General features: G+C 32.9%; 1 protein-coding gene across 2 annotated transcripts; it reads left to right on the forward strand.

The window, feature by feature from the left end:
* Positions 1-576: 576 nt before the first annotated feature.
* LOC111637644 (patched domain-containing protein 3-like) lies at positions 577-27,403 on the forward strand. 2 transcript variants are annotated; one of them, XM_023383183.1, is made up of 5 exons: positions 577-1,549; positions 14,623-14,773; positions 20,487-21,487; positions 24,870-25,205; positions 25,355-27,403. In XM_023383183.1, exons 3-5 carry the CDS (start codon positions 20,494-20,496, stop codon positions 26,701-26,703), a joined length of 2,679 nt encoding a protein of 892 aa, XP_023238951.1. In that variant the 5' UTR covers positions 577-1,549; positions 14,623-14,773; positions 20,487-20,493; the 3' UTR covers positions 26,704-27,403. The 2 variants fall into 2 exon arrangements, with proteins under 2 accessions (XP_023238951.1, XP_023238952.1); XM_023383184.1 differs by lacking the exon at positions 577-1,549 and having other exon boundaries at positions 14,453-14,773; positions 25,361-27,403.
* Positions 27,404-27,832: the final 429 nt, after the last annotated feature.

Genomic DNA, 27,832 nt, shown 5'->3' on the forward strand with positions numbered 1-27,832 from the left:
CGACCTCGAAATAAAAACAAAAAGCTGGTATTACCGTCGCGACACACCCCGCAGTTGTCCAGCCTTTCGAGCGGAGATTGGTAGCCGTGTTTTGTAAAAGTAATATATTGGGTTGTCATAAATAAGTTCCGTTTTCTAAACTGAAATTTATTTGCCAATAAAATGTACAGCAATAGACTTTAATCTATCACGTATTCACCATCATTATTAATGACTTCTTGCTATTTTTCGGGCAACTTGTCAATTCCTCTTGCATAAAATTCTGGTGGTTTCGAATCAAAAACTCCTGGACGAACTCCTGAACTTGGTCATCATTTTGGAAGCATTGCCCTTGTAAAGCATTCTGCAGTGCCCGGAAAAGATGGAAATCTGTTGGTGCCAGGTCTGGTGAATAAGGTGGATGAGGCAAAACAGACCAGCCAAACTCCAAAATTTTTTNTAGCGACGGGAATGAATTGAGAAGTCACGTAATAATTATCTCGTTCATCACGACCTCGAAATAAAAACAGAAAGCTGGTATTACCGTCGCGACACACCCCGCAGTTGTCCAGCCTTTCGGGCGGAGATTGGTAGCCGTGTTTTGTAAAAGTAATATAACAAGCCACGCCGATTGACAAATCAAATCGTGGATATCGCTTAGATATTTATATAACAACAGAAAAATCTAATTTTTACCCGTATTTTTATGGGCGAATTTCTAAATATATAGATAATAATTGAAAACAATTTTTTGTCAGGCGGATGTAATAACCAGAAGAATAGAAATAATTTTGGAAGAAATGTTTCGTTAAGTCGGGGTTAAAATGTTTCCTATTACGAAAACGAAATGTAAAGGTTTATCCGTTAATACTGAAATGAAATAAAATTTTACTTATTTCAGCTTTAAATGTCTTTACACCTAGTCGAATGCCGATGTCAATCAGGATGATTTTCAATTAAATTTAAACAACTTGAACGTATCATTTTGTGAGAAGTCGGACTTCGGAAAGAAAACCCACAATTTTAGTCGGGAATTTTTCGAAAGAAAATTTATTTTTCTTTTTGAAAAGGAAATTTATTTAAATCTCAGAGGAAAAAAACTTTTTTCCATTTTATTACCGAAGGATGAGTGCAATTCTCTTCCCCGAGTCGTTTCCTTTCTCAGGGAACTCAGAATGTGTCACTGTGAACTACAACAAAAAATTCATTATTGGTGGAAAACGACAACGTGACTTGGAAATAAAGAGGAGACTTCAAGGAACAGTGAGAGGGGTCGAGAATCCGCTAGAATATTCCTTGTGTGACAGCCGAAAGGATTTATCATCATCGCTCGTCGCCGCGCGCTTTTTCCAAATATCCAGTGTATCTCCGGGAACACCTACGAAGAACCAACGGCACTCAACTTTCGATAGACTTTAACCGCCATCCGAGGCAACAGAGACATCTCCAAGGCGTCTCAACGACTACACAGACATCTGAAAATCCGTACATAGTGCTTCACGTATTTAGAATGACCCGCGATGTTATGTAAGCTCTCTCTCCAACTCGGTTCTCGCTAAGAAACTTTAAGGTAAATACTCTTTTGTATAATTAGTTTAATAAATGAATTTTGTTACTGTTAGAATTGTGTTGAGTGCGCTTCCTCGAGCGGTCTCCATCACGAGTCCAACCGCCCACAGACCGACTGCTCGCGCGTAAACGCGAACGTAACGGTCTTTGTGTGTACCCAGAAGACACAGTGGTGTCAGTCCTGATAAATTTGTCATTGCAGTCTTCGCCGACGCAATGTCGATCCTTCGGTCCTGTGATGCCGAAGCATAGAGGGAGCCCTTCGGCATTGTCACAATTTTGTTGATCGTTAGAAAAACTTAGTTCTAAATTTAATACTTGCCATCATATATTTTATTATTTACTGATTTCACCAATTATAAATAGTTAAAAAATAATTATTATATTTCTATAACTAATTAAATAATTTTCTATATCTAAACATGTTTGGAAGTGAGTTTTTAAAGCAATTATTCTTGAAAATACTGAGGTTTATTTCTAATTATTATTACTTGAAACCATAATTACGTATCGTCCGTATAAAGCAGACATTTCTATTTTTTTGTTCTATGGATAATTAGATTTATTTTCTTGTTGTTTAAGGCTACTGTACGTCGACAATTAGCATCTGTCGTTCCAATCAACATCTTCCAGGTAGTAATAACTAATTACGTTGTCTTCTTGTAAACGATTGGCTTCTTCGACCCTACTTCTCACTAAAAACATTCGCTTCTTGACTTTTTAGCCGCGTCATAGTTATTTCTAAATAATTAAAATAGTGTGAAAAATACTATAATGGTGAGTGTAAAGTTGATAATGTGAAACTATATGCTCAGTTAATAAAATGAATGAAATAAACTAAAAATAAATGATAATCTATATATATAATCGAGACGAGTTGATGATAATAATAATCAGCGCAGAGCCCAAACGGTTAGGAGTTGGAAGCTGAAATTTGGTACACAGTTAGGGTACGTCACGAAAACGCACACTAAGAAGGGATTTTTCGAAATGCCCCCCTGGGGGGAGAGGGACAGGATTAAGCTTAACACTTCCATCAACAATAGAAGTGTTAAGTAACAATGAAAGTGTCAACAATGGAAGTGTCAACAATGGAAGTGTCAACAATGGAAGTGTTACGTAACAATGGACGTGTTACGTAACAATGGAATTGTTAAGAAAAAGCGACGTTTTAAGAGAAAGTGCAGTTGGTTTTCGTTTTTGCAGGAAATTGAAGATATTTTTAGACCCATGTAAAAATTCTCTAATTAGTCTGGAAACGGGGGATCCAATTTTTGCATTCTGCGAAAACGGGTAAGGTTAACTATAACGTAATAATCTTAATCTTCGCTATCGTTACTTTTGCCCGAGCAACGCCGGGCCCACCTGCTAGTTATATTATAAAAAAGAGTTACCTGGGGATACTTTTACATCCTTATTATTAATTATTTTATAAACTCATAACCTATCGAATAAAATATATGAATTCTATAAAATTAAAATTAATAGAATATAAAATATTTAAGGTTTAAAACATTAAATTATGTAGGAATAATAATAAAAATTATTAAAATAGATTTATATAAATTGTTAAATGAAATAAAAGACTAAAAATAAAAATTAAAAATACATCATTTAAAAATTAATTTAACATATAAATTTAGAAAAGTTCGAATTATAAAAACGCTTTAAATAGTAAAATAGTAAAACTTTAAGTTAAAAGAGTCACTTTTTCTGCCCTTTTCAACAAATAAGGAAAGACACTTTTATATTATGACTCATTACAACTACTTAACGTCTTAAATAGACTCTTTCTCAAAAAGTTAATGCACATTAATCAACTTTTACACTTACAGTTATACTATCTTTTATTCTATTTTAATCATTTTTAATAATTTTTCTTTTGGTTTTATCGAGAACCAAAGTCTACCTTTTGTGTAGTCTGCCACCGAAGAGGGGTCTAGACCGAAATGCATCTTGCAGAATGACTATGACATATATTTGATTTGTCCATCAAAATGAAATGCGACAACTCCTTGAATTATTAACGTACAATACGATTTGGAGACACGTTTAAAGGACAGGAGGCTTCGAGTAAATTTAACTATATCCACGTTTATAATTAATTATAACCGCCTGATATTTCACACTCGAAGTCTGTGGATCCGAAAACCATATTAGCAAACTATTCTTATGTAACCTAATTATTACGTTACTTCGGAGAAGTAACGTAATAACTAGGTTATCGGAGAATACACTCTCTTCCGAAAGTGTAGGGAAAACATATTATATAGAAAAGAGTGGGTCTTTGTTCCTCCTTTTCATTTAGTACATAGATCATTTAGTACATTAGAAGAATACTCGAGATATTTCTGTAGTCACTTCGAATATATTCGATTTTGCTTAATTAATTTTCGCGTAGGATAATATTTTCCTTTTCTATGATTGAAAGAAGAGATAAGAAGGGAATTTTGTTAACAGAGTCAAGCAGCCTATCCTAAGTTTTGTTTACGATACGTCGAGGTCAAACAGGGGAATGCCGGCGGCGAGTCTGTAAAAGTGCTGCCATTATATGAAATGATTTCCTTTGTTTTCTGTATTGAAAGTTTATGTGGCAGGAGTATTTTTCTCATTAATGTGGATTTATTTCCGTACGCATTGCAGTACTTGTATAGATTGTAATTTCCATTATTTTAGCCATACACGAGGTCATATTTTCCAACGATATTTATCAGACAGGAATAACAAAATTTCAAGACCGGTTATCAGGAACGCGTGCCCAATTTAAATGATTTATACAGTGGTAATTCTTTCAGCAATTCATTTTAAAATGTGATTTTTATTTGCAGTATTTCGTTCAAATTTCGTAACGATATCGTAAATTTAGGACGGCGTAGCGGGCTACTTCCTAAGGAATTAGGGATGGATAATTACAGACGTTATGGTCGAAAGTAGAAAGTTTTCAGAAATTCTACGTATTTGTGTAAGTTTCGGAGAGTGTATCGGAGATAAAACCGTCACCAAAATTAGTTGNTCGTAAATTTAGGACGGCGTAGCGGGCTACTTCCTAAGGAATTAGGGATGGATAATTACAGACGTTATGGTCGAAAGTAGAAAGTTTTCAGAAATTCTACGTATTTGTGTAAGTTTCGGAGAGTGTATCGGAGATAAAACCGTCACCAAAATTAGTTGAAAGTTTAGAGTGTGTGAATGTAAAAAATGAATATTAATGTGTTTCGTGACGGTTTAATGAATCCGTGTCTACCTTTCCGTGGAGCTTGTCTCTAGTTCTCGTCATTCTTTTATTCGACACAAAGAGAATTAATTAACGAGATGGAAATTCTAAATAAATTTTAAGTAAAAAGTTTACTTCACACAAATCTGCATCTACGTAACATCGACAGTTTCTCTTTTCGAAAGCGTTTCACTTTGGTGAAAAAACACAATAATATACCGCTCGGTTGAAAATCGGAATGAACTTCTGGCAAGAAGATTGTAATAATCACCCCTCGACCTGTCAATCGATCGCTAAGTTATTGGCTTAAGCAATTGTCTCTATCCTGATTTACGTAAGGTCGAGATTTCCAGTCCGGACAACATCAGCCGGAAGCATTTTTTGTCTGTCTGTAGCCTATATTAAAATATGACGTGCACGAAAAATGAATAATATCGGTAAAATTAGTCACGTTTCTTTTATTCCAACAAAAGGATTGTAGACGAGCTGCAGATTACATTCGGTATTGTAAAAAAGATAAACATAAGAATGTTTTAATGAATCGTGAATGGAAAGAATTTTACTTTTTCTTCCTCGTAGATGTACTTTAAAAAATTAATGAAGACGTCGAATTTCTAAAAATTAGACTTAATCTTAAAAACGTAGAAAAATAAGGGAAACGAACGCAAAGCCCATTTAAACATTAAAAATAAAATTTTTAATATTTCGCCGATTGAATGCTTGAAGATGTAAATGTATCGAGTTATCCCAAATGTAGTAAAGATAACCGCTGGATGGAGATTCTGCCATTGATAAATTGCCAAATTGTCTATCAACGCCCACTTAGTTTCTTGTATTTTTACGATAGAAATTGTTTTATAAATGTGCAAATTACTTCAATATGTTCGAATTTCGTATAATGTCGTAATCTTCCATTCGTAGACTTGGCAATCGTTCAGTAGACTACAATTAAAATTGTTTTTACTTTTAATTTAATTTACATATCTATAAATGTACTGTTATAAATAATAATAAAAATTTTTGTTTCTTCTTGCCTCACCAGTTGTACCGGTCGTCTAACGAATAAAGAAATGTTAATTATCGACCGTCGGTCCTTTCTTTTGTACGATGTACAATAATATCAAAGTAACAACGAGAATAATTATATAATAATATAGTAATTATAATAATAATATTTGTGACTTGTCCGCGTAGTAAACGTTTTAATTCGTTACAAATATATTCGTATTAAAAACAAAACTAAAAGAATTCTTAGTCGTCGAGTGTGAATGGAAGTCAATTTTAAAGCGAGAAAAATTTCGAATAAAAATTGAAAGGCGTGTGTCGTCAGTCATTACTTTCTATTTCCTAGAATCAAATCTAGAATTTAACATTATAAATGAATTAATGTGCATAAATTTATAGTTTTTGTACTCTATGTGTAAATGTTAACGTTGTGTATAAATTATAATTGTAATTTGTTATTAACTGTTGAAAAATAAGGGATAATTATTAAAAAATGCCATTTTTTATTTAATTGTCACGCGCATCCAGTAGGTACAAGTATTTATTATCTTCGAGGTGACTTAAGAGGTAGGCCTATTTACAAAACGTGTTGGGAGTTTTTTTGTTAGAGCAGGTTTCTATTGAACTACACTCGTTTAAGTATTAACGCTTTACAGATATTTTTTTATAGTTTTCAGATAATATTTTTTTTATTTTTCAGAATTTATAATTTAATTTACATTTTGAACATATTTCAATGCATTTTCATTCAATTAATGACTTAAAAGTTAAATAGTCTTAAAGATAATCCCAATCGAAAGATATTTTATTATTTATTCATTTATTTACTAGCAGTTGGGCCCGGCGTTGCTCGGGCAAAAGTAACGATAACTAAGATAAAGATTATTACGTTACAGTCAACCATACCCGTTTTCACAGAATGCAAGAATTGGGTCCCCTTGCTTCCAGACTAATTAGAGAACTTTTAGATGGGTCTAAAAATATGTTCGATTTCCCGCAAAACCGAAAAAAAACTGCATCTGCGTCTTGCACGTCGCTTTCTCTTAACAATTCCATTGTTACTTAACACTTTCATTGATACTTAGCACCTCCATTGTTGATGGAAGTGTTAAGCCTTAATCCTGTCCCTCTCCCCCGTGGGGAGGAATTTCGAAAAATCCCTTCTTAGTGTGCATTCTCCTAACGTACCCTAATTGTGTACCAAATTTCAACTTTCAACTCCTAACCGTTTGGGCTCGTATCCATAATGTATATAGAAGCCTTAATCCTGTCTTTCTCCCCCCGGGGGGAATTTCGAAAAATCCCTTTTTAGTGTGCGTTTTCGTGACGTACCCTATCTGTGTATTAAATTTCAACTTTTAACTCCTAACCGTTTGGGCTCTGCGCTTATTATTATTATTATTATCATTATTATTATCAACCCGTCTCGATTATATATATATATATTTAGTACAAGGAAAACCCTGTATGTACGGGCTCTTATAACTTAAATCACAAACTGTAATAAATAACAATACAAAAAGAAAAATTAATACAACAATATATAGCGCGTGACAATTAGACTGAAAAGAAAACTAAAAGACAACACCAGGTTAATATCATCCGAAACAGTAATAACATTTATATTCTTATAAATAAAATACATAAATAAGGCAAATGAAAAAATGGCAGCGAATGGTCGGCATAAACAAAATATAATAAATAAAAGAAAAAAAAGTAAGCCATTACCTGCAAAAAATTAAACAATTATTTAAAATACGCCCAAAAGCGCCGACCATAAACGCTGCCAACTCTCAAACACTCAAATTCTCTCAAACACTCAAATTCTCTCAAACACTCTCAAACTCTCAAATCGTTCACTTAAATAATCAATTTACACCTCCTGGTGGTAAGCATCTGGGAAAAAACATATCTTAATCTTAACAAATAAATAATCAATCATTTAACTTAGTTACAAAACTATAAATGCAATGATATTTATCCCAGTCCTGCAACAACCGTTTATATGCTTGAACCGAAAAACAATCTTCACCAAAACACTTTTGTCTGAGTGCAGTCAGCGCCTTACATTCCGTTATTACATGAAAAGCATCAAAATTAACAGTAGTGTTACAAAATTCACAGTAGTCCATACGTGGACTTAACATTCTTCTAATCATGTTACATCTCACATATAATACTGCTTGTATAATACAAAAAGGTCTTTCTATATTCAAATAGGTCATCGACCCCCATTCATTAAAAACATCCAAATACCATTTATTATATTTGTAATTAACCGCCTTGTTTTTAAACTCAGTTACATAATTATTCGCCAAACTCATTAAAATATCAGAAGTCTCACTTTCGTTTATCATTGTCGGATCATTTCGATAACCAAATTTCTGCAACAAAGACATAATTCGATCTCCCCACGATACTCTTTGAGAGATTAAAAATATTTTAGCGGACTTTGTAAGTTTACTAGAAGACTGTTTACGTAACCATTTTAAATTATTTTTTATTATATTAAAATAAAGGGGGACTCTATGAAACTCCAAATATATAATATACGATGAAATCCATCTCTTTAGAGAATATAAACGCTTAATAAAATTGATTTTTATATTATCATCGCTGTCTCTCCAATCAAAGCCCCAAATTTCAGATCTATATAACACTACTGATTGAATAAATGACTCAAATAATTTTAATTTATCTTTCCAACGTACCAATCTACCAGATACACAAGTTTTAATAATTTTCTCAATTCCAAATGACACTTTACTGTGAATATACTTTAAATGTTTTAAAAAACGCCCATTAGACTGGAAAACTACACCCAGATACTTGTACTCATCAACAACATCTATTTTGCGATTTTGTAGAAACCAATTCTCATTATTAGAATGTTTTCCTCCATTCCGAAATACCATTATTTTAGATTTGTCAATATTAACAGACAATTTTAACTCCTGTAGTGTGTGTCCTAAAAAGTCAATCATTCTCTGTAGATTTATAGGCGAATCTGCCATAACAACCAAATCATCTGCATATGTCAAGATTTTCACCTCCGTTCCCAAAAGACCAATGCCCACCAAATTAGAATCAATCAATTTACTTACAAGTGGATACAAACATAAATTGAATAATATTGGGCTCAATACACAACCCTGTTTCACACCTTTTAACGTGAAAAAGAGACCAGTCGTACCCTCCTTAGTAGACACGCACGCCTCTGTATTAGTATACAACTGAATCAAAAAGTTTACAAATTTATAGCTCAACCCAATCTTCAGAAGTTGACTCCATAAAAGATCTCTATCCAACGAATCAAACGCCGCCGTCAAATCAACGAAGAAAGCGTAAAATGTACCTCGTTTCTTCCTTAAAGACTTCTGTATTAAGGCATGTAAAACAAAAATATCATCCAATGTCGAAAAACAAGCCCGGAAACCAGCCTGGAAACCAGAAAATATCTCAAACTTATTCAGCCAAGATATCAAACGCATACATAAAATTTTACAGAAAACTTTAGATATTGTCGGTAGTAACGAAATTGCTCTATAATTATCGGGTAAANAAAACCAGCCCCGAAACCAGCCTGGAAATCAGAAAATATCTCAAACTTATTCAGCCAAGATATCAAACGCATACATAAAATTTTACAGAAAACTTTAGATATTGTCGGTAGTAACGAAATTGCTCTATAATTATCGGGTAAAATCTCTAAGACCCTTTTTAAATATAGGAATAATCTTACATATGCGCCAGTCTAAAGGAATCATCCCTGATTGATAAACATTGTTAAACAGACCTACCATATATCCAATCAGATCTGGGAAATTCTTATATAGTTCCACCGGTATCCCATCAATACCTGGAGCAGTACCGTTTTTCATAGAAGCTAGAATCTTTTTGACTTCCTGTTCTGTTATCTCCATATCCAACAGCTCGTCCTGCCAATTCATACACCAATTATATATAGACATATCCGGTAAATATTTACTAGAATGAAATTTCTTTGAAAAAAAAGCTACCCAATCAAGATCTGGAAGCTTCCTGTATTTACTCTTAACAAAGAAATTAATAAATCGCCAGAACTGCTTACTATCACCAGACGCCAAATTCTTATTGATCTTCTTCAAAAAAAGCTTTTTCTTAGCTCTACATAAATTACTAGTCACATTACGTTCTTTAACAAAATTCTTAACTGCAACACTATTTCCACACTTTAACCATCTCATCCTATTCAACGCCTGATTTCTTCTTGCAATACTCAACTTACAATCCATATCAAACCACACGAAATTGGAAAATCCAATTGGCCTTTGACACCAATCTGAAAATGACGATTTAATTAAATGAGTTAAACCTTCGAACGTTAATACTGACTGACTCTGAATCGCACATAATAGTTCCCTATACTTATAATTTATCTCCTCACTACCTTCTTCCCTCCAAAAAATTCTCTCACTCTTACTCTTATACTTCTTAAATGATGATCCGAATTTCCTTTTTAGATTTACAATCCAAAACTACACTTATCGGAAAATGATTACTATACACTTTGTCTAATACAGAAAATCTTGTTACAATAGATAATCTATTTAATTTAACCAAAGCCAAATCAATTACAGAGGAGCCTATATCACTCACATATGTATAATAACCTTTAGATATAGATGAGCCTCTACCATTTAGAACAATATATCCCGCCTCTTCACAAAAATCTAACACCAATTTTCCACGATTATTTAATAATGTATTTTTTGATGACCTCAACATCCAATCCTGATCAATATTCTCATTACTGTCATAAATCCATTTCTGCAGTTCTACTCTAATGTGAGCATTAAAATCACCAATTAAAAAGTCTATGTTATAACAATTAACCAACCTAACTACCTCTGTCCAAATAGTATTCCATAATACAGGTCTTATATACATAAAACAGAAAGAAATTACTATAGTCCCTATAGACAATTCCACAACAATCCAATGCCTATCTTTTTCCAAAATATTTACTTTCCAAGAGTTAGACAATAACAACAACCAGCCACCAATATAGCGACCTCTATCAGCCTCTCGATACCCTCCATCCGAAAAAACAGAAAATTTATTCATATTTTGCAAATCGGGAATAGCAGACCTGCCATCCCACCACGTTTCCATAAAAAAAATGATATCAAAAGTATACAAAAAATTCCAAAAAGAGATAGGCTTATTTACAATACCTTCGCAATTCCATGAAAGTACCGACGTACCTATCCCCAGTCAAGTTGACATTTGTTCTTCCATTTTCTTAGAAACTATATTATATTTATAAATTTTATTATCAACTTTAACCGCATTTCTATTATTTAAATAAGTAATTGAAGCACCCAATCTCTTTTTTTCTCTTGCAAAATCATTCATTATTTTCCTTATGTCTCTAGTTAAAGGAGGAAGGTCATCCATTATAAATATCCTCGTTCCTTTTAATTTAAATGCCGCTCTTTTAATCTTACATTTATCACCATAGTCAAAAAAACTACAGTAAATCAACCTAATACTATCTTTCCGTTGTTGACCCAATCTATAGCACTGCTCTAAACGAACATTATCAACACTTAATTTATTTTGAAAAAATTCCAATACTACATCTTTAACTTGTAAGTTATCATCTTCCGACTCAGGCAAACCAGAAATTATTAAATTATTACGCCTTAAAAAACACTCAAACCGCTCCTGACTTAATGTAAACTCGGCCATTTTGTTTTCCAAATCTATTCTATCGTCCGATAGAATCTTACCGGTATCGTATGTAAATTTTTTCTCTAAATCTTCTAATCTAGTTTCTATATTAACAATAGCTTCGTCCAAATTTTCTACCCAGGAGTAGATTCTATCAATCCTAGCAATCATTCCTTCCAATTTCTTATTCTGCTTTAAATTTAGCTGAATAAGTAACGATATCCCATCCTTAATATCAAATTCTCCTTGAAGTAACTCCAAGATACTCGTCTCCTCCAATGGGTCAGAATGAAAAATCTTAGATCTACTATCCGACTGACTTACAGGTGAATAAGTCTTCCTTTTAGACATGACGAAACAAACCAGTGAGCTTACCTGCAAAAAATTAAACAATTATTTAAAATACGCCCAAAAGCGCCAACCATAAACGCTGCCCCAATCGAAAGATAAAAAAAAAATTCTCTCGTAACTCTATCGAAGGGTATTGTGTCAATGGAGAATAATTACTTTCATAATACTCCTATTCAATTATGATAATAATTTAATTTACCAGTCAACCTTGAATTTGTTTTCCATATAATTTTATTCTTTAGAAATAGTTAATGTATGTATATATATATATATATATATTATTAGCTATTTCTAAAGAATAAAATGCATAGTTTCAGAACGTTTAAAATGAAGACACGTGCTGAAAATTATTTATAAATATTATACAATATAAATTATTTGTATTGATTATTTCGTTTCGACGATATCCGAGATGCATTTCGCTAACTACATAAACGTTAATTTTCCCCCTTATAAATCGTTTCGAATAATTGTTAAATTTAAATTAACAATAAATAAAATAATCGAGACATTTAAACGTGAAAAGATTAGGAATGAACTCGAAAGAATTTACCCACGAAAATGCTTTGAGGAAATAAACGCTCTTTATGCAGTTTTGATCTTTGCGTTAGACGAAGTTTACTTCTCTAGTTTGGACACTTTTCGGTGTTTAGCTGGGTAGAAAATAAAGGTAAAAGACGATACCGAAAGCTGGAGTACAGGCGATGGGATTAACTCGATAAGGGGAGATGGACGTAATACTATGACGTCAATATGTTTCCTTCGTACTTCAAATTCGAGCTTCCGTTTATTTTCGACTGCCTTACTAAAATCAAGTGGCAATTTTTGCCAGTTTTATTTCCAGTAAAGTAAAAAGAATTTATGAAAATTAATACTTGAATGCTCGCTGTTCTCGTAATTAGTTGCATGTCTTTCGAAATTAGCATAAAGTTCCTATTGAAAAAAAATCGCACAGAAACACTCCTTTTTTGATGAAAAAGTAGGTTTATTTTCTATAACTTAGGTCAAATATACATTTTTGGCAGTGTATTTTATTAAATTAATTAATTAAGTATATCGGCGAAAAAACTCATAAAGTTAATTACGGTGACATCTAGAATGACAATTATTAAAACCGTGAGGTAAAATAACTGAAACTGTAGAAATAAAATTATTTTTGTTAAAACGTACAAAAAGAAATCTTTTCTTGTCCTAGAAAACAATTGTATTATTTTTCGTCAGCTTTCTCGAAACTTTCTTTATAATACGAAACTACTTCTTGGCTTTCGACTTTTATACATATTTTTAAAAACACAACAAATTTAGAAGGGTGAAAATGGACGATTTTCAATTTTTTAAAGTAGAATAAATTGTTTTAGAAAAAAATTGTATTATTTTTCGTCAGCTTTCTCGAAACTTTCTTTATAATACGAAACTACTTCTTGGCTTTCGACTTTTGTACATATTTTTAAAAACACAACAAATTTAGAAGGGTGAAAATGGACGATTTTCAATTTTTTAAAGTAGAATAAATTGTTTTAGTTAAAAACTGTACATATTATTATTATTATTAAATATTTGAAATTTTATTTTTTGATATTACATAAGGTAGAATTTATGTGTTCGTTTTATAAACAGGCAGGCGGGAAGCTCAATTATCCTTATAATAGGCTCTGCATCCGAGACAGTCTGCATTAAATTCCCTTTATATTTAAATGTAGATTTTATTTTTTATAGTTAAATTATTATAAGTGATATATTTTTAAAAGTCTGTAGGCCTACTTGTTAATAAAACAAATGCTATTATAATTAGTCGCGTTAATGGTCTTTGGGCGAGAGGGATATTTAGGACGAAACTACGTAGAAAGTAAAAATTATAATTAATAAAAATAATTTAAAAATTCAAAATAATAATAATAATTGTACCGAAGCCGAATGCGTTTCGTTTATTATCGTCGGAAGTAGAAATTATTTTCACCAAATTAAAAAGCAATTTGGATCTTTAAAACTAGTATTAAAATTTATGTAGATAACAACAAACAAGTAAATGAAAATTGCGAAATCTTGCACGAAATCTTCAGAGAAAAAAAAATAATGGCTGCAATTGAGGTTTTCTCCATTCCAATGTTTGACGTATTAATCAAACGGTATAGATCAGTGTTTTTCAACCTGTGGGTCGCGACCCCCAGGTGGGTCGCAAAGCCATACACGGGGAGTCGCAGGTAAAAGAAAAAAAGACAAGTGTTTGTAGGTCCTACACTACAATAAAAAAAACTACAATTTTAGTGAGAGGCTGTGCCTGTTTATTTTACAGTACAATTAGTTTTTTGATCAATATTTAAATCTCAACAGGAAAAAAATTAAATACGTAGTTTTTAAAATCACTGATATAGTTTTTTAATATGGCCGTGGGGGGTCGCCATAATTTTTTAACTTGTAAAGTGGTCGCGTATTCAAAAAGGTTGAAAAACACTGGTATAGATGAAACTGACTGATTGGCTACATGTGTTTTTTCAATGCAAATTCCTTTATGTATATAAATAGATACTGTAGCGTTAGCGGTGGAGCTAGGAGCATCCGATAGAGGGCGTTTCTTTTAAAATGGTGGGAAAAAGGCCGAATTTGGCCAAGGTGAATCGGTCCTGTTCCGTAACAGTTACGTGAATGCTGGTTTAGGAATCGAAACGAAGAAAATCACGCGCGACAGTTGTATTCACTCGAAGACACCCAATTTCGACTACCAATCGTTAAGCACACATTTATTTACTAAATAACTACGAAAGTAAATTTTTGAATTGTTAATCAAACAGGAGAAGAAGCGTTTTGTTAATCGGAATGCGAATATCTCTAAGGCGAAACTGCCGCATGATTGACCCGCTAACTCGTTAAACTTGGAAGATAAAAAATTGGAGTTAAGAAGAATAATAACGTCATAAAGGAGAAGAGACGATACTTTTTCAGGTTAGTTCATTTATATTCGAATAGCGATAGAAAGTATGTTAAACGTTTATGTGTTGTAAAAAATATTTCAGGTTTCTTGTTTTATTAAACACTAGAGTAAAATTAAAATTTACGGTTAAAAGACACTTTTAGAATCTGTAAGGTGCTGTATTTTGTAAGAGTATTTGTTACTGTGTAGAGGTAATTTTAATTAGACTTACTTCGCAAAAAATTAATTGAAATTAATAATACATCTCAAACCGTCAAATGTTGTGTAACAGATTTACCGGAACCTGAAAGTCGAGTTTTTAAATGTTTACGTAATATCGAAATTTCTATATCGACGGGTAAAGGGAAGCTTGCGTCACACATTCGAAGCATTTTACAAATCTTTTATGCCCTTACTTACGATTGATGCTCGAATATGAGACGCTGTCATCGAATACCGAAACGTTGATGTTACTCAAAATAGTAATATCAGACCGTCGTGTAGTGTAATAAATATCTTTTATAAATAATAAGACCGTTAATTAATTGATCTTAGTGGCGTTTCTATTATCTGAAGTCGCATAGATGATTGTATAGAAGTGGCATTATTAGTAACGTAGTAACTTAGAAGTGCGTATGTAAAAGTGGCCAATGAACGGTCGAATTTTTATTAGTGACTAAGCGGAAATGTGACGTAGGAGGTGGGGCGAGTTAATCACAGCACTTACCTTTACTCGACAAAGCAGAGAACATCGAGCGAGTATAGATATACAAGTTAATCCGGAAGTCTGTCTATTACGGTCCAGCGACGCCCGCAAAGTATAGAAAAGGAGACACAAGCTATGAAAAAGTGCATCGTGCATTATGCAAGAAGCTTCGCACTATAATTGAATATCCCATCAGCACTCCTATAAGCTGGCTCTGGTTGTACTCGGAGCTAACTTGGCCTGGAAAACAAGGATTTGATCAACATGAGACAAACAATAACTAATAAAAGCCATTACAAGGGACTGCACAAATATCTTTCATTAGTTTCCTTTATATTTGGATACTAAGCTATCTAAAAGACGTAAGTTTCCTACTACTTGTTGATAAATTTGGTACCCTTCCACCCTTAAAAATTAAAAAACAGTCAACCCAGAGACAAAAAACGAGAAACGTGTCCGAGTGTTCCAATCTACGGGCGCTCTTGTCAGAAACTGTCTTACTCCACACGCCAATTTGATTATTCTTTACACGGTTAAAGGTATTCTCAGATCGAAGATAGCGCATCAAACAGACGAGAGTGACGATTAGCTCTAGATTAGAGTAGTTCGCAGGTGTCAGCTGCATTTGTATTGCCATTAAATCACTATTATTAAAAAAGAACAAATTGGAGAATCTTTTGATATTTACGGTAATGTAAACCATGCGTTTACACTATCGTAAATGGCCGAGCGGTTGGTGTGACTTAATAAACCAGATAAACGGCAACATAGCTGACTTGTTTTTCTAGTCATCTCCCAGATGAAGTGCAGTAATTCATATTTATTACTGGCTTGCAATAGCGTTATTTTTATAGTATAGTTTGCAAGTATATGTTTTAAAAATTCCAAGTACCGTACCATAAGTCTAAATTTGCCGTTTCTAGTATTGTTAAAAAGCCCGCTAGATCTCGCATTCGAAAAAAGGAGATGGCCAGTGGCCGAGATCGCGTATGCGAATATGAAGTAGATCTTTCGACTTATGGTGTTTCTCGAATTATAACGACAATTATAAATTCCTATTAACTCCTTCCGTCCTTTTCATCTGACATAGACCCTTCCAGTTTAGGCTGATCGTGTCTACTCTTTCGCTGCGAGGACGTTAGTGAAAGCAGATGCTTGTTTATTAGGTCGAATTAAGGTGATAGAAGGGCTGGAGTTGCTAATTTTGTAATGATGGTTGAGGAAAAAGCGTTTTTGTGTTCCGTCTGTTCTCAAATATTTGAAAAGTATGTAAAACCCCGTTTGATTTTAATTAGTCACAATTAACAGATGACTTCTTGAGCCGGACACTTTACCTATACGTTGTCATCTAACATCGTGCTTAAAAATATTTAGTCCCCTTCCTTTTATTGTAAGCTTCAGTGCATTTTTTTTCAAAATTACGAAATTTATAAAAGATTAGAAATATAAAATATGTTCGAAAAAATCATTTAAGCCCGAGATGGAAATATAACCGAGGAAATTCAGAAGATTTTCTCTTTGATAACGTTTCCTTCGTAAATGACACATCTTCAGAGAAATAATGAATTTTTAAAATATGTCACTCGATGTGATAAACCTTTACGTAAGATGCCCTTTCTTGTTATATAAGTCAAATACTATAGCGTAATATATTTTAATAGAAAGGTTAGAAGTACGAAAGAATCTATTAGATTGTGTTTTACTTTTAATTAATCTTAATATTTGATGATTATTTTTTGCTCGAGGAACGTCGAGCTCGTCTGCTAGTTATAATATAGGTCTATAAATAATGTAGGCATACAATTGACAGTGATTAGGAGTGGAATAAAATTTCAAATGAAAATGGGCTATCCATTGATGGCTTACGTGATACGTTGCGAAGTGTGACGAAAATCGCGAATTATTTTCTTAAAACGATCGAGTTTATGAACGTGCAGAAAACTTCGAGAACGGGATGAAACCTTATTATGTTGTTATAAAACAATATTAAATGAAAAAATAAACTGCAGGAAACAGCGTACTTTACATCAGTGTTTTTCAACCTTCTTGAATACGCGACCCCTTTATAAGTTAAACAATTCTGGCGACCCACCCAGGGCCATATTAGAACTATATCAGTGATTTTAAAAATAATGTATTTAATTTTCTTTCTGTTGAGATAAATTATTGTTGATTAAAATGAAAATTTCATAAAAATCGACAACTTAACACAGATAAAGTATGAAACTTCTTTTTTTTAGGATCAGAATTTTGAACTTCTACTTCTATTTTTTTTTTTTTTGCAAATCAGCTCAACACTTTTTCGGCTATGATTTTCTGGCTCAGGCCCCTCCCTGCCTACACCCATGGTTGAGACCTAAATATCGATCAAAAAACCAATTGTATTGTAAAATAAACAGGTAAAGCCTTCTCGCTGAAATTGTAGTTTTTTTAATGTAGTGTAGGACCTACAAACACTTATCTTTTTTTTTACCCGCGACCCCCCGTGTAAGGCTTTGTGATCCCCTGGGGGTCGCGACCCACAGGTTGAAAAACACTGCTTTACATTATAAATGATATTTAGAAATATTTTCTGATGTACAGTACAAATATATTGATAACTAACTGCAAGGACCTGCTTCGCTGGGAAAAAAGTAACGATAGTGAAGATTAAGATAATTACATTATAGTTAATCTTACCCGTTTTCACAGAATGCAAGAATTAGGTCCCCCGTTTCCAGACTAATTAGAGAATTTTTACGTCCAGTCAAACGAACTATTTTCAATTTAATCAATTTTTTCGAACGTTTACAATCGTTCTATAATCGAACTAATTGGAATTTAAATTCGAATTCGAATTCGAAAATTTTTAAAATCGAAATAGGAAATCTTCCACTTTCAACCACTTTCAAGCCCATATCTCCCACACCCTTATAGCTATCGAGACGCAACCACCATAGTGCACGAATAAAGACTTGGGGCTACTACCACATACAAACACCATTCATGTGCGATGTGTAGTTTTGGCTGAAAAGTGAAATATAGGGACACACATGTCCATTTTTATATATAGATATAGATATAGATAAGTATTTTACATGTGTGTAAATAGGGATAATAAAGAATTCTTTCACGTTTATTATTTCGTTTTGCTTTAGTGAAGTGGCAATTAATCATTTTAAATATGATTTTTTTATAGTTTTATGTTCCCCGTTTTACGTAGGTTCACATAATTTGGCAAAGTTTTGGTCCTCATTAGCCGGGTTGAACGAGGACTCCCCGTATCCACTTCCAAGAAAATTTTTTATAAGGTACAAAATTTAAGTGATTTTGTTAGTGAACTGTAACCTATTTAAGAAAGTTATTGTGGCGACCGTAGTCCTGGTTCTTTCGTTAATTAAGTCATACGATGCAACTGGATCTTCCTAAACACATTTATCACCGAACGTAAATAACACATTTAGCATACAATAACAAGGTAGGTTTGTTTGTAAAGTACACTGTAAAGTACTTGAGATACTTTGCAGAACAGGTTTCAGTTTACCGAGGCACATCAGCTTCGACCTTCCTTCGCCTTTCTTCTTTCTTCGGTGCCCTCTGTGCCGTCGCGCTTCCGCCCGTTTTTCCAGGAACAATTCACTTTCAAAAAGGGCGATGACCAAAAAAATTTCAATTAAATAATTAATTTTGATTTTATTTTAAATTTTAGTGTCAGTTTTGGTGTAAAACCAGAGTTTTATTTATTATTTAGTATTTTTATTAATAATTAACTGTTCACCTGGTATTAATAAATTATCGTTATTTAATTTGAGTTAAGCACCTTTAAACACGGATGGTGGATATAATTTATATTACGCGAATGTCAATGAACGGGGCTTTTATTAATTAATTTGATTTAAATTGAATTGCGATATGTATCGAAAACCGAAAGTAGTATCTTACGCGCATGCGCATCGTAATCTAATTTGAATAACATCGCTTCGATTATTCTTGTTGGGACGTCTAAATGACGCCGAGCGAACTCAGCGCCACTACCGAGTCGGTAATCCGGTCGTTGATTGGTCAGGTCGTCAACTTTCTTTAACACAGGAAGTATAGGAAGTTGACCGTCGGTGGCCGGCTCTGCCGAGTAGTTTGTTCGGAAACCGAGTTATCGTACGGCAACCGAAGCGAATGTAGCGTTTAAAATTTGGTTCGTAAAGCAACTTGTTCGTAAACAGAAACATTCGTAACCCGAGATGTAATTGTAAATCTCAGATCGTACAAATGTCTCATTTATTTTATTGTTACAAATAAAAACGTACAAAAATTTAGGAAAAGTTCTCGAACACTTATAAAATTCACAAATGTTAAATTTCTGATTTTTTAAAAATATTTATTAAAATTTATAGGTTTAAAATTTATCGATTCTATATATTATAAGTTCTACATTATTATTTTCCTGGGTGTTTAATTGAAAATTGGTACAGATCTGTCTGCACCAAAAGCTATACATTTATTAATTAAATAATTTAATTTATACTTTTAAAAATAGATTTAGACATTTTAGACTTTTATTTACTTAGAAATATATTCATAATTGTATTGGGGAAGTATTAAAATATTACTAAATAAGAATGCAAACACGAGGAAATTATATCTTATTTTGGTTTTATTAGAATTTTCAGAAACACGTTTGAATATTATAAATAAAGTAAAATACTGTTATAATATTGATGATTTGCATACAAACATTTTTTTGTCGTTCTTCGTTCTTACCGAGCGATATAAAAAACCTTATTTTATAAAGAATACTTATTAAAATTAAATAAAATTATCTCATAATTAAATTTAATTTAGCGAATATAAAGTTACATCGTGATATTCAGTAGGCCTAAATACGATAATAAAACAGTTTAAAATATATAACTATACAAAATATATATAGGCTATATATATAATATATAAATGTATACAATATATACGCATTAATATATAAAATATTAATGCGTAGAGCTGCATTAATGTTAAAAAGACGAATTTAAAATGGAACTTAACACTTATGTATTGTTTCTTTTCAGATTGAAAATGCCGATAAAAGCGGGATTGGCCTACAAGTTTTTATCTAAGAAGTTCGAAAATCACGGAAGAATCGTCAACAGAAATGCCCCCTGGTTCTTGGCTTTTCCCATTTTCATTACACTTTTATTGACTACGGGAATTCAGAGATTAAAAATAAACTTTAGTGACGATACACTGATTAGCGAAATCGGTATCATCGGCAAATATAAATCGCTCTTAACCGAGTTGTTTCCCACCGATTATTCAGAATTCTACCCCGAAAAATCCGTGGAACCACTTTATTACGGGACTGTAATCGTCGAGCCAAAAGACAAAGGATCTGTTTTACGATCATCCGTCTTCCAAGAAATAACGAAGTTAGACAAAATCATACGTGAATTTACCATTACGGACGAAGGCCGGTGGAAGTACGAAGATTTGTGCGCTAAAAATAAGAAAAGGTGTTGGCGGAATAAAATCCTTCTTCTCCAAAAGCACATGGCTCAAATAGAAAACGGAACATTTCCACTGAAATATCCTAGAAACGACAGCGACGACATCAAAGAGGAAGAATACAATTTAGTCTCTTTAGGAGGAGTCACCGTTAATAATAAAAGTGAAATCATTTCTGCTCGAGCTCTCAGATTAGTTTATATTTTAAACAGTCGGGATAAAACACGAAAAAGACTGAGCAGAAAATGGCAGAAGAATTTTATCGATAACATCGATAAGCTGAACTTTAGCGACATAAATGTGGTCAAAGATCACTCTTTTTCTCACGAAGAATCGAAGACGGACCTTTTACTGCTTTTCAGAAAGTACGTGTTCTATTCTATGTTATTAATGGTACTTTTCGTTATTGGGACGTGCCTTTCGCCGGATTTTCTCAGAAGCAAGCCGTGGATAGGAATCTTGTCCACGGTTGTTACTGGCATGAGTGTAATTTCCGGAATTGGATTATTGATGTATTTAGGATTTGCGGTTACGGTTACGACTATTATTGTTCCGTTTCTTGTCTTAGGTAAGTTTTCGTTTTTCATCAATAGTAATTATTTTAATGAACACGTTTCGCTTACTTTATCCAGCTCAATTTGAAAAATAAGTAATTTAAAATGTATGCCGGGTAGTCAGATGTTGTGAGGAGGAGGTGGAGAATCCCTTTATTCACGCATTCAAACAGATACAGATTTTTTACACATTGCAGCAGGTCTCTTTTTATTGTTTTTTAATCGGAAACTTAAAAAAATTTTGTATTTTAAAAAAATTACATATTTCATTAAAAAAATTTTAGCTAGTTCAGGCGTAAAATAGTCCGCAACAATTCCTAATTACATAGAAACAATTTAAAATACACAAAATACAGCGTGTCAACGTAATAGTGAACCAAGTCTGTTTACATTTCCTAATTACAATGAAATACTTCGTAATGGACTTAACAAAATTAATTAATGACAAAAGTAAACTTTCGTACATGGTTTAAGAATTGGATATATACAAACTTATATGTATTTATTTATATATTGCAACAAAACTATATCTATTATATATACATACATTCAATGGAGATTCAATAAAAACTATGTTAGGAATGGTGATAAAAATGTTTCGTCTCGATAACTTTACAAGAGAGAGAGAGGACTTCAAATCTTAAACCAATAAATCTATTATGACGAGAGAGTTTATAGGCCTATATTTGAATTAAACATAATACCTCATTACGGTTCCTTATTTTCTTGTGTCGTTTACGGGGCTGGCCACGAATTACTACATTTGCGAGAAACTCTTTTAGTTCGGACACGTATTTTCTTGAGAGTTCGGTTTCCCAGTTCTAGCGTTACGCGTTTGTGTTTGTCTCTATTTATAGTATATTAGTCTATTTACAGTATATTAGTCGTCCAATGATCTGGGATGATTCGAGTCACCCGAGGAGAGAAACAACGAGTTAATATCAAAGTCAACATCTCTCTTCAGAAATTTCCTTCTATTGATAAATCGAAAGGAAATTTTTGTGATTCACGACTACACAGCAAATGGTTTTTGTTCGTCAAATTTTTTTTATTTTCAATTTAAACATAAAGTATCGGCCCGAGATTCAACACAAGTATCCCCGTGTATCGAACGTACTGTAATTTATAACAGCCGTTAGCTAGCATATTTAGGCCACCTTTATGCGTGAAAAGATGTCGTGTTTCGTTACTTACGCGATATTTTTTATAGAGAATCGTCGTGTTCTTTGTCTTCTAGCGCTAGTAAGATACACCACAATCAATAAGATATGAAATCCGTTGACGCATATTTTACCTCTCGCATCTACTCAAAATATTTTAAGTGTATGAAATATACTGATCTTTCAAAACTGGTGGAATGTACTGTACAGCAAGATATTAATACGACATTGCGAAATGTTATACAGTAGAGTCCCGAAAACTCGTCACTCGATAACCCGGTAGTCTGGATAACTCGGCCACACCCTGGCTGAGCGAAAAAACCCCAGTTAATTTTCATTAAAGACAGCTTTATGCCTCATAAAGTATTTTTCTGAGGTCTGTCTTCTCAGGTAAATTACTGTACACTGTGTATTCATTAGTTTTCGTTTTTATGTAGTAAAAGCTCTATGCCTTCATAAAGTACTGTACGTACAGTACTTTTTTTTGTTTAAGGGTATTTGGGCAGTTTATTCTCTGTTGTATTCTCGAGCAAACAATACATACAAGTACAGTACAGTATTTTCTGAGGAAACACTCGTACTTATTCCTTTTTAACCCCATTCCCAATAACCCGGCATTTTTCACAAACTCGGCCACAACATTTTTCGTTCTTTAACTTGTAGGCCAAAAATTTCCTTAAGCTTAATAATACGTATGTGGTAACCGATGTTGTGTTCGATGATGTTGCGGGTTGTATCGGACAAAAATGTTGTGGTTTGTATGGGACAGAGGTGTTACGGGTTGTATCGGAAACAGTTTAAAGTTGATAAGAATTATACTCTCACGGAATGTTTTTGTTTTACGGGACAAGATGGATAAAGTACTGCAGAAGAATAGAGAGAAAGAAGGGAAAAAATACTCTATGTAACTAAGAGAAAACTGCAGGGGGAAAATCGTCCAAATAAAGAGAGACAAAGAAAGAAAGCAGTAGATAGGCCTAAATCAGTTCAAGGAATGAGAGGAGACCAAGAGACTCGCAGCATCATCTGTGGTGAAACCTTTGTAGAAGACTGGATTCAGTGTAGGATTTGTGAAGGTTGGGCTCACAAAATTGCGCCGGTCTTGAAGGAAACAATCTGTTTTATGAATGTAATCTTTTTAATACTAAAAAAGAAAAAAAGTAAACACAGAATGCATTTGTCATTAAAACGAATTGTTAAATTTTCAGACTGATAATTTTTTAATTTTTCTCATTTATACTATTTTTTTTATCATGTATTAACTTAGTTTTACGATCTGTAATTTGTACTTTTATAAATTTGTCAAAAATAACTCTGCCTAATAATAAAAAGTTGTTTGTGAAACCAAAAATAATTCTCTTGTTGCAGGTTTTTCTCTTGTCCGATACAACCCTTCACAATTGAACTTGGTAAAAATATAGGCCTAATGATTGTAAAAAAATTATTAATATTTTTTTCTTAGAGAAATGAGTTTTAACAGGTGTTTTTATAAGACAATGAAGTTTGTATTAAATGTAATCTGGACCAATTGAGTTGTAAAAATATTTTATAATATAGGAGAAGTTTAGGTGTCCTATACTACCCGACATTCCCAAATATCGAAACATTGCATAGTAAACTATTTCATAGAAACAAGGCATAAATCCTCATAAAACGAGACACGTGGTTTACATATTACATAAATGTGAGTAAACGACAAAAAAAAAAAAAATATCTATGAGGTGTCAAAATCCATCACCGCACTCTCCGTCATTCTTATTATTTCGTGAAAAAAAAATAGCTGAAATGTACAGAAGGCGAGGACAAGACATGATTTTAAAATCAATTAAAATGTATTAGCAGTAGATGAGATAGTTAATAAGAAAGAATCGTACAAATACGACGAAACTATTTTAAATTGTTTTATGGCAAAACACAAGAAAAGAAAATAACGTAAAAAGCTGTACTTTTATTCGTAGTGTTGTAAGTACGTAAGCTCTTGGCATTACACAAACCAAAATGAAAAGCATATCTTCAGTAAATCATTATAATTATCCAAGAATATTTTTAGGTTATCTTTGCAAAGTATTGTACAGTACATTTAAATTGTTATAATAATGTAAAGGTAATTAAGTTTAATTTATAAATTACATATATTTTATCGTAAAACGAAAGATAATCAGTTGAAATATTTCGGATATTACACGCTGAAAAATTACTATCGTAAACGAGATTGTATTATTGTCTTTGCATGTAGGAATCGGGATGGACGATACGTTTATTATGTTATCGGCTTGGATGAAAGCAGAAAAGACAAAATCTGTAGAAGACAAAATGGCAGAAATGTTCTCCGAAACGGGTGTTTCTATAACCATCACATCCCTCACCAACATCACTTCTTTCGTAGTGGGGATTATATTTAATTCGGTACCCGAATTTCGAGAGTTCTGCTTATTCATGGCAACGTGTTTGACCTTTGACTACATCTACCAAATCACGTTTATCGGAGCTTGTTTTGTGTATTGTGGAAAAGCTGAAGAAAAGAATTTACATTCCTTATTATTTCTTCCTTTGAAGAAATTCTCTTCTACAGGTAAAAACAAATTAATATTAAATAAATATTTGTCAATAGATAATAATTATTGAATTATATCATTACTTATTTAATAATTATATTCTATTGGAAAAAGTTATATTTGTCTACGGGATTTATAGAAAATGAAATAACACGAATATTTTTAGTTGCAGGTAGAAAGAGTTTACTGAAAAACATATTTTGCTACGTTCAAGCCGAATCCACCGATAAAAACACTCGTTGTTGGCTTATTAGTAACACGTGGGAAAATTTCATCCAATCTCTGACAACGAATGTTGCAAAACTTTTTGTAATAATATTGTATCTCTTGTATTTAGGGTTCGCAATTTGGGGCATTACCAAACTGTCTTTTGAAGCTGATTTAAATTTAAACGTCATCGGGGACACATATCGAGATCGATATTATAGATTACAGAAACAATATTATTATCAATATCAACACAGATTACAGTTTATTATTCTAGAGAAGCTGGATTACGCCGATCCTCTGGTCCAACAGAAAGTCGAAAAAACGATGCAAACGTTAGAATCCGATCCTCTGATTGGTGGATCGCTAATGACGGAATCCTGGTTGAGGAGTTATCTTCGGTTTGTTTCGGATAAGAGAATATCTCTGTTGTTCTCTTCGTATAATTTGACAAACACCGAGGATTTTATATTTGTTCTTAGGAATTTTTTTCTTCGTATTCCCGAGGCGAAAAGATTTAAAAACGACATTTCGTTCGATTCAAATAACAGAGATATCGTCGCTTCTCGTTTCTTTCTTCAAACGAATGTGACTAGAGACGGAAAACATTTCTATTCTCAATTAGTGAAAATGAGAAGAAAATTAGACGAAACTCCATTGAATGGGATTATATATAATTGGAATTTTTTCTACTTCGATTTAGTCGATATAATTCCCGTTACGGCTAGCCAAACCTTCTCCGTCGTGTTGGCGGCAATATTTGTCGTTTGCGTTATTCTCTTGCCGAGTTACGTTTCTATCTTATGTGTGCTGTTAGACATAGTTTCTGCGGGGATAGGCGTTCTAGGTTACATGTCGTACTGTAACATTAATCTGAACTTGAACTCTATTACCATGTTCATTATCGTTATTGGATTTTCTGTAGATAACGCGGCCCACGTGTCGTGTGCTTACGTCTCTTCCAGCGATACCGATCCTAATCGTCGTTTAGTTAGGGCCGTATCTTTGACCGGAATACCGGTCATTCAAGGTTGTACCACGACCGTTTTAGCCTTAGTAATGAATGTATTTTTACCTTCGCCGGAATCGCACGACGCAGTAATCATAATAAGCATTTCTTGTGCCATAGCGATCTTGCACGGAGTGTTATTTATTCCCGTCATCATGACTCTTTTAAGTTCGATTGGCAGGAATTCGTGCAAAAGACAAAATCGCGAAGACGAGAACGTAAACGATATTTTTCCTAAACAAAAATCTGCTCCGTGTGGAGTGGTAAATCTGGCAATGAAAGAAATCGACGATAATTAAGTACGAGACGTTACCTTTTACGTGCAATCAAATTAGAACAACGCTAAAGTATTTGATAACTGTGCGAAGCGTTCATTTAATTACAGTACAGAATACACGAGTACGCGTGTTCGGTTACTACGCCCCAATTCGACCAATTAAAATTTTTCTATAGGGTTTATTGCTATAAAAATTTCTTGTTAAGCTTTCACTTTTATTAAATTTATAGTCGACATTATACGCCCAATGATCTATATGTAAATAATATATTGAAATTACTTTTAAATTACTGTTGATGATATTTCTCTCGTTACTGATGTTGAAAATAACCGTACTCTTTTATATATTTTATAAATATTTCTGTTTTTTTTCGAGAGTTTATTATTTAAATGCTTGTTTGAGTTTAGTTAATTCTTATTTTATTAAACATAACATTCTCATAGATTGAGCACGAACATTATTTTGCTTGTGCCCATTATATTTCTGTTTATTGTCATTTGTTCAATACAAGAAAAGCTTTAATAAAATATATAGTAAACTGGGGAAATATGGCAACTAAATTTTATTTTATAAATGTACGGCGACTGTATACAAATAGAACAAAGTCAAGAAAGTATTTGTATAATCTTTACTTACACTACCAAATAGATGTTTCGCCAAATACGAAGCGAATGTAAGGCGATGTCCATAAATGATGTCTATGTTACCGCTAAAGCTCGAAATCCGTTAATGTGTACATTACCTAGCTAATCTGCAGATTAACTAGGGTGATCCGTTAAAGCTGCGAAAATTGTCCAATTTCTCAAATTACCTAGGTAATTTGCAGAGTATCTAGGTAATCTGCACATTAACGGCTTCCGTATCGTTAAAGTTCAAAAGTTTGTTTCTTTCACTTCCTTTCCCCACTCCTTCTTTTTACGTAGATAAATTTAAATCCTAGAATGCAAGCAAGCACCGAATTGGTGAGTAAAATCAAGAAAAGATTCTTCGCAAACCTCTTTAGCGAAGATTTAAAATATAATACGTAGTGTTTTAATAACAAACCAAAGTATGATTCCATAATTGAAGATGTAAAGCAAATAAAAGTTTCCAAGAAGAAAGAATCATCTCGAGATTATCAAATAATTCAAAGGTGTGATGTGTTGACTGT

The sequence above is a fragment of the Centruroides sculpturatus genome, unplaced genomic scaffold, assembly GCF_000671375.1.
Source record: "Centruroides sculpturatus isolate CEXI.00-Female unplaced genomic scaffold, Cexi_2.0 scaffold1054, whole genome shotgun sequence".
NCBI classification, from domain to species: domain Eukaryota; kingdom Metazoa; phylum Arthropoda; class Arachnida; order Scorpiones; family Buthidae; genus Centruroides; species Centruroides sculpturatus.